The sequence below is a fragment of the Humulus lupulus genome, chromosome 5 (assembly GCF_963169125.1).
Source record: "Humulus lupulus chromosome 5, drHumLupu1.1, whole genome shotgun sequence".
Lineage (NCBI taxonomy): Eukaryota > Viridiplantae > Streptophyta > Magnoliopsida > Rosales > Cannabaceae > Humulus > Humulus lupulus.
In genome coordinates, this window is record NC_084797.1 from 109,679,891 (window position 1) to 109,688,743 (window position 8,853).

The window sequence follows — 8,853 nt, forward strand, 5'->3', positions numbered from 1 at the left end:
TGAAAATTAGCTACTGACATTCATTCACGATATGACAACTTTAGGCTTATCATTACCAGATTCAATTCACTTGTGACGAGACGCAACATCCAGCTAGCTATTGGATGGAATCCAATCAATCTGCAAATCATAGATTAGAGATTCCAGTTGCTCGTAGCAGTTACTAGGGGGAGAAAAAAAATTTAAAAAAAACTATAATTACAACAAAGAAATTGGTAAAATCAACAACCTAAAGACCTGCCCCAGTGACAAGGGATAATGAAAGCAAAAAGGACCAAACAGCCAGCTTATAGTTCCTCTACACTGCTCTACAAAACATATGAACCTGTCCACACTCATCGGTCAAGTCTGGGATCATATGCAGCTAAAGGCGTATGGTAAGATGTTGGTCTCATTAAGAAGCACCAGAGAACAAACTTCTCCTTGGTTGCCTCTCAGATGTATACAGATTTGACATCATTAGGACCAAATGAAGTGGAACATGTTGGACACTTGCGTTGTCGAGTTTCAATAATATGTTGCACGCAAGGATTGCAGAATAAATGATAGCATTTAGTAATTACAACCTGGACAGAAAAATATCCAAGTTATATATAAAAAGTATAAAAAAACTGAACACAACTGTTATAACTGATAGAAATATTTCAACTCTCAACAAAAACAATATAATTTTTGTGGTTTGTATCGAGCAACAATTGTGATCCTACTTCAAAAAAATGTGCTAGAGCCAGTACCAATACGTGACTGAAGAAAAAATTGTTCTAAAGCATTCATTATCAAACTAAAAATCTTAATAATAATAATAATAGTGAAAAGTAGATCAGTAAGAAGTTCATCTAAATTAAATATACCTGTTTTGTCCTATCAAGGCAGATGCTGCACTTTAGTATCTCCCGATATTCACCTAGTTCCTGTTGAAGCTTTTCTATAATCGATGAGCCTTCAGTCTGGGCTTGTAGTCTTGAGGCCTTTCTCCTCAAAACTTCCAGCTCTTCCTCAATTCTTCTCTTTTCAAACCTAATGAAGCAATAGATTAGCCCACAGAATAAAATACAGAATAGATCATATTGGAATGAGCACAACACATCTGTACCTTTCTTTCTCCAGTTCTATCTGTAGCTCCAACAGAACCGCTCGACTTTTATAAATCTTAGATTGTGATTCATCCAGTGATCCCCGGGTTTGCTCTGATGATCTTTTGACATCTAGTAATTTCTTTTGGGTAGTATCCAACATGGCAGAACTTTGAAACTTGTCTTCTACAAGCTTCTGAATCTGATCTGAGCAAGTCTTCAACTGCATAGCAAGTCTTGAAAATTTAGATACAGAGTCCAACTGATTCAAATTTAATATGAAGGTCAAAGATACCTGATCTTCAATTCTTGCAGCTTTCATGTCATAAAAATTAAGGGATGAATTAGCTTGCTGAATCTCCCTCTCCAATGTTCTTTTGCCCATTAATAACTCATCCTGCAGTTGTCTTGCCCTCAGACCCTCCAAAACAAGCTGAAATTTGGGTTTGGGTTGGTGGGGGGAGTTATTATTCAAACAGTAGTATACAAAAATAATGATCCCTCCTTGAAAGTACACTTGCCTCGGTGGAGGAAAAATAACAAATTTAGTAGTATTACACATAACCAGCATACAAAGTGAAATGGCATTTATTTGTGGCCAGAAAAATAAAAAATTTAGCAGGTCATACACATCATAAACCCAAACAGATGCATCAAATACTAAAAAGGGAAAGAAAAATAATAAAGAAAGAATCCTTTAAACCAAACTTCAATTATGTAATGAGAGCAACAACAGAAGTATGTCAGCCTAGTTCATACTATACTATGAAAAGAAAAATGTCAAAAAAATATGACTTTATTTGTTCTTGTCCAACGGAATATCATTACAAATAGCAAAGGTTTATTGAATTATCTCAAGTCGTAAATATATACCACAAAAAGGGAGAAATAAAAAAATAAGAAAAGACGAGCATTGACAATTAAACTCCAAAACGAGCCCCAAGTTGGACCAAAAAGGTCAGACATTTAAATACATTATATGAACTTTTTTTTAATTAAAACAGATGATAGAAAAAGGCATTTACCTTTATGTTATAATCATCTCTTTCGGTTATTTGTTGTATTAGATGTTGGTTTTGAGTCTGCATATCATCATATGCTTGTCCAATAGTCTGAACAAAAATAAAACTTCAATGTTGGAACAACTTCATCACTGTACAAGGGTGAGATCCCAATCCACAGAAACCAACATGACACAAACCTCGATTTCAGACAAGTAAGCCTCATTCTCTTCATTTTTGGATTTCAATACATCAGCGAGCTCCAGCATATTCCTGACATAACAATAAAACAAACAGCTATGAAGCTCTACTATAAAAAGTCTTGTCAAAAAACATAAGTTCATGAAAACAAAGAATTAAAGCTTCATCAGAAAAGTAAGTTGAATTGTCAAGCACCACAACTCGCCCACATATATTGATGTAATTAGTTATCTTAATATAAGCAGTAATATAACACATTATTCAATAACATTCAGATTCTCTCAAGTTCAGTTTCTCAAGTTTTCTCTCCATTTTCTGGTTCTTTGTTTTTTCTCTCCGTATTTTACAGCATATATGACAAGTCTCATGCTAAACACAGCACATTATCCACAATGACAACATATATTAGGACTAATACCCTTCAAACCTAGTGTGCTAGGTTAAAACAAACCAAAGAATATTTCAGAGAAATACAAACTGAATGACAGGATTGAAGTAATAGGTCAAATCAAAATTCCATATTGAAATTACATTCTCCCTCTCTCCCCAATTTCCTGAAGGGAAAAAAAAAACCTTTTGGAAGCTTCCAACTTCTGCCTCATATCTGCAATCTCAGCTTCCGCAGCAGCTAGTTTTTGCTGAGATATGGCCTCAGCTTCATTTGCAGTTTTAACGCGTAATTCCAACTTGTGCTCATCTAGAGAAGACTTTAAGCTATGAACATAAGCCCAGGCCTTGTATTCTAAATCCCTAGCTTCAAGAACGTCCCTGCAGAGACATGAGCCAGAACATTAATGGTACAATCAAACATTGCCAAGGAGCAAGCCTCAGATAGCATATTTTATCAAAGTAATTATGTAAAGAAGCAAAGCAAATACTGTAAAAACGTTCTAACCTGGAATCAGTGGACTCGCGTCTAAACATTTCCAAAAACAGCTTTAACTCAGAAGTGCTCTCCTTTAAGTCATGAACCTATAAGTAAAACAAAATAATAATAAATAAGCAAGAAGGCAAAAACGAATGCACCTCCAGATTCTCCACCAACAATCAATCAATCTAAGTTAACTTTATAAATCCTTGTCAAGCTTCAACAGCATAATGATGATGTTTTAAACAACATCATAGACTAGGCAGATTTTTTGCGCAACTGAAAAGAATCAATGAATATAAAAACATAGAACCAGTTTCCATTGTACATACTTAGAACTTGGAAGGATAAATTTAGTGACATGACATTTATACAATTAACAAAGATTAATAGTGATGGCCAGTCTCCACCTAGTGACCATCTAAAAGATACAAATCTGAAAACATAATACATACCACGGTTTGCAATTTCTGTATCTCAGCAGCCTGACCAGTGAATCTGACGAATAGAGTTTCACACTCTTTCACCTGATGCACAAAAGTCATCACAAGCCCAATGATAACATCCAATAATTTCACCACATGAAAAACATGCTCACCTTCCTATCAAGAATGTTAGAAAGAGATTGCACATCAGCCCGCAAAGAATGAACATCTGAAGCAGTTTCTTTATGTTTTCGCAATTGGTCTTGCATGTTTTCCATTTCCATGGGAAAGGAAGACACCAAGGCTTTAAATTCTGCAATGATTTCTTTTCTTCCTGAAATAATAATTCTTCCATCAGAATTAAAGAATAAAGAGAGCCATTGGCTTGCAATAAAGCTTCAGGTTTCTTCTAACCAGGTTCTCTTGAAGCATCTTCCACCTTTGTTTCAATCATCTTTCTCTCATCGTTCTGCTTCTGTATTTCTATCCTAAGATCTGAAATCTTTGAATTCTCAATTGCAGCAGATCTTCGAAGGAAATCAATGACATCACTTTTAACACTGAGTTCCCTTTCCTTTAAGACAAGAATATCCTTCTCAGCCTACAATCTCCAATGACAACATTATTGTCAGCATAAGAATGACATCTTAGCAAAAAATGGCAGATAAAAGGCATAAATAAACTACCAACCAGTTACAACCTGAAGTTTCTCATACGAAGCCTTATAGTCAATAACTTCAGATTTTGATTTTTCAATTTGATCTCTCACTAAGAGGTAGGCTTGGGAAGAGGAAATACATGCTACATTCTTCAATTTGCTCTGTCCATTTGCGAGAAGAGTTAGCATTAGTGAAACGATATTTTAAAGTAATAAAACCAGCACATACAAAAGACTAGTTATACATTAAAGTGACCTGCAAATTAGATAACTGCTGCAATATATGTACTCTCTCTTCATGAAGACCTTTTATTTCTTTAAGCCGGCAAGAAGCTTGATCCTGCAGAGCTCAAATCAGTTAGAATGGATTACCCTCTACGAAAGATTAGTTTACAAAGGTAAGTGTTCAAAATAAAGGTAATTACACTACCATTAATTCTTCAAGAGCAGTCTCCATATCTTGTATATCTTTTACTTTATCTCTGACTTTGTCACTACTAACATGCTTGCTCCCTAAATTTAAGACAGGAAAGCCTGCCACTTTTGTGGCATCTCTCCGAGCTTTGAGAATCGCTAGTTTGCAATTACTCTCTTCTAGTTCAGCAACTCTATTTTGTAACTCCCCTTCATAAAGCCAATGCACTTAACATTAGCTTCACAGAACATTCAGTTATCCTCCAAGACAATGAAAAATATAAACAACTAAACAAAAATTCTCCATATTTCAGCAAGAGAAAACCAACTCTTCAACTTATTCCATTGTATCCATTTATGAAGAACTTTAAAATACAACAATGTTCACTTAAAATTACCTTTTGTTTCAAACTTCAGTTACATCAACTTATCAAGTGACCACAAGATTCCCTAAATTGCTATAAATTATTATCATTCGAAAGTTCTATTGTATTACATGAAGGATTTGAAAAAGTTGAGGTTCCTATGAGTACCAATATGGATGCATATTCATTAAAAAGAAAAAGATAATATACTAATCTGGCACTTCATTTTTAGACCAAGTTACAAATACCAAATTGCTTCTCACAGATTGACCAACCAACACGAGTGGGTGTTGCCCCAACTTTTTTTTTTTTCGTTATACTGAAAAGATGGGAATCAAAAACACTAAAGACCGATTTACTAGAAAAATGATAAAAATAAAAATAAAAACCTTGTTAATTTATATACTTATTTATTTGTATGGAATGTATATCATTATTTTATTGATTATACCAAAAAAAAAGAGTGGAGTTACCTCTTAATATTCTAAGCTCGGCTTTATTCTTTGCATCAATATCTCGATGGCTCTGCAGTTTCTTTGAAAGTGATTTATGCTTCAAAAACAGGTCAGTAAATGTCACCCTCAAGTTCTTAACTTCTCTATGTAATTCACTTGGTGTCCTTTGCCTGCAAGATCCTAGAAAATGGAGCAAGATCCACCAAAAACTGAGATAAGTCTACAGATCAGTGCTCGAAGTATCATACAAAATTAAAACTGTAAAACCCACATAGCTCTTACCATATTCTGAAAGTTTTTTCAAGACTACAGTATGTATTCCATCTTTTAAATACCACAGATTGTCAACAGCAGCAACTATATTACTTAAGATCTTCTTAGTCTGTTCAGAGGCTCTCTGTTGAACAGCTTCCATCTGTTTAGGAAGGTCACATGAAGATGAACTTTCTGTTGCACCAGTTTCCGTAAGACGACTAAGAAAAGCCTCATGAAAAGTAGATTCAGATTCATCTGAAATACAGTATAAAACTTCCTTATCAACAAACACTTCAAACACTATTTCCCTGATGTCTCTTCCAGTTTGCAGGCATGGGTTATAGAGCCCTTATAGGTGCAAAGCAATTAAACTTGTAACTATACTATACTAAATTTCTATGACTAGAATGACAGTAAATGTAGAAGCAAATATTACATCCTTATGTTAATAAAACAGATCTAATGATCCACAGCACAAAAACCAATTGTTATCTTAAAAATTAAAAACTCATGGTAAGCAGACAAGATAGGAGGTCCTGGTCAGGAATACAGTTCAAAGAGACTGAGAAAAAATAACAACTGAATGCAATCATTATTTTATTGCCATATTTTCCCATACCTTTTGAACAAAAAAAGCAATAGTCTCTATTTTAGTAAAAAGTTACAAATTATATTATGACATAAATCACTCAACAAACCCCCACTACCCAAAAATTAGATGAACTGTAAAAAGTGTCCTCACCCTCGACAATAGACATGTAATCAACATCATGCTTGCAGCTTGTTTCTCTTGTATGAATCGAACACGATTCCAAGTCACGAGCAAGCTATTGTCAAAACATAGAATAAACACCCCATCAAGCATTACACGATACTGTATGCATAGAAAAGAGAAAGAAAAAAAAAATTAAGTTACACAAGAGAAATAGGACGAAAGTAAGACAACAACAAACAAGAGTCTTACCTCTTCCCAAGACTTATTGACAACGTGTAATGTGGAATCATATGGCTGGTGTTTCTCCTCAAGTTGGGAGAACTTATTCTCAAGAGACAAATACTCAATCTTCTGTGCCTCTAACTTCTGTATTAGCTTTTGATTTTGATACTGAAGAACGGCAATATCAAGCTATAACAGAAGAAAGAGAAGCATAAGCCCAAAATTAATAACATTACAAGTAGTCAAGTACAGAAAACATTTTTGTCAATTGACGGAAGATACCACAATGTTTTTTCCTAGCTTGAGAAGTAAGAATAACAAGAAAAAACTATGTCCTAATTAACTCTTGATTAAGTGTTACTAATAAATTACTGGCAGGCGCGTGCAATATGAAACAACGTAGATGTATATATTCTGGGAATAATTGTTTTCATTTAATTTAGAGACTACAAAACCTGTTCCCGGGATTTGGATTTTACTAATTCCATAATGTATGAAATGAAAACCAAAAAATAAAAGCAGAGACGGACAAGTTACAGAACCTAACTCTATCTCAACGCAATTGGCCAAAGCTACTATTTCTTCCAGCAGTTAATATTTTCAACCTAAACCATAAAATATCAAACAAAAAAATCAAAATAGAATTTTAAAAATTGGAAGGGGTTTCGAGAACAATAATCCAAACCCTAAAACTCAAGAACATCTCTATACGAGACAAAATATGTACAACCTCCAATATGCCAAACAGAAAAACAGACCCTAAAACTCAGAAACATTCAACTGTTCATTACAAAATGAATATAATGGAGAATCTAGAGCTTAGAATAGCGAAGACCTCACCTTTTTGTCCTCGGAAATGGACAAGAAGTGTTGCTTCTTGGCACTAGCAGCCGTCGGGGATATGGGGTTAACGTGACGCCGTTTCCGGTCAGCCTCACCCGTGCTCCCCATTGAAACCCTAGAAACCGACCGAAACCCGCTTCCTCTCACATCACCCGTACCACCCCCAAGCTTTCTCCACTCCTCCCAAACTGAAAACCCTAAACCAATCAACTCCGATATATACAAAAAAAATAAAAACCCTTGATTCAGTAACCAAAGTACCAAACCCTAGAAACGAAATCAATCAAATCCCTCAAAACTCCCAACGCAAAATCCCAAAAGCGACTAATTCTCTCTAGTGTGCTTAAAGAACAAAATTCAGAAACCTAAATCGAAGCTGGCACTCTCTCCCAGTAATTAAGATTCTCTGAAAATCGCAGTCATCTTCATCTAACTGATCCCGCTCGCTCGCTATGAGGAGGAGAAAGAAAAATAAAAACAAGTTGGTATTATTATTTAATTTCGTTATATTTGTTTTTATTTATTTTCGAGCATGGAATTTGGGAAGGCTTAAGGGTATTGTGGGTATTAAGAAAGACGGTGTGTTTTTTGTTCGAGGAATCTAAGGTGTGTAATCATTTACTACTAGGATCACCGCAGAGGGGACAAAAATGGGTGAATGCTCCCGTTTGATTGGTGAATTTTGGAGAAAAGTTGACTTACTAATTATTTTGTTATTAGAGCATTTACACTGTAATAGCTAAAATGTCTTATTTTTTATAATATAAAAAAAAAAAGCAATTTGTATTTTTATTATTATTATTATTGGAAAAATCTGTGGTGGGGTGTTAAAAATGTCTCCACCCGTGGGGTCTTTTTTTTTGTAACCTGATTGGGTATTATATTGATGAGAACTTCTTAATAAAATAGGCATGTGTATTGAGTATTATTTTTTCTCATCCCATCTTAATAAAATATTATTTGATTTTTTTTTGGCCTATCTCTCGTCTCCTGTCAGCTCCTCCACCCCATCTCCCACAGTGAGCTCCTCCACCCTATCTCCCGTCTCTCGTGAGCTCCTCCACCCCATCTCCCACAGTGAGCTCCTCCACCCTATCTCCCGTCTCTCATGAGCTCCTCCACCCCATCTCCGGTGTTCGCCTACCTAAAGCTCCTCCCGTGTTCGTCACACGCAAGCCAAGCTCCTCCAAGATCTGAGCAAGTTTCGAAGCTGTACATCCCTGGTTAGTATGTACAATTATATTTTATTGTTAATGGATATTTTCCTCTTAAATGCCAGAAACCCAATTCCGATTTCCCTTCCAAATTCAAAATTTCTGAAACTGAGAGATGGGAAATGCCCCAAAATGTTTGTATAT

General features: G+C 35.2%; 1 protein-coding gene across 2 annotated transcripts; it reads right to left on the minus strand.

The window, feature by feature from the left end:
* LOC133777580 (E3 ubiquitin-protein ligase BRE1-like 1) lies at positions 1-7,979 on the minus strand. Of its 2 annotated transcripts, XM_062217263.1 has the most exons (19): positions 7,493-7,979; positions 6,680-6,841; positions 6,458-6,542; positions 5,743-5,970; positions 5,479-5,640; positions 4,657-4,850; positions 4,483-4,566; positions 4,269-4,388; positions 3,983-4,169; positions 3,742-3,902; positions 3,599-3,670; positions 3,171-3,247; positions 2,849-3,043; positions 2,275-2,347; positions 2,099-2,185; positions 1,369-1,506; positions 1,094-1,296; positions 852-1,017; positions 1-566 (listed from the first exon to the last, which is right to left on the minus strand). In XM_062217263.1, exons 1-19 carry the CDS (start codon positions 7,601-7,603, stop codon positions 435-437), a joined length of 2,637 nt encoding a protein of 878 aa, XP_062073247.1. In that variant the 5' UTR covers positions 7,604-7,979; the 3' UTR covers positions 1-434. The 2 variants fall into 2 exon arrangements, with proteins under 2 accessions (XP_062073247.1, XP_062073248.1); XM_062217264.1 differs by lacking the exon at positions 7,493-7,979 and having other exon boundaries at positions 6,458-6,589; positions 6,680-6,822.
* Positions 7,980-8,853: the final 874 nt, after the last annotated feature.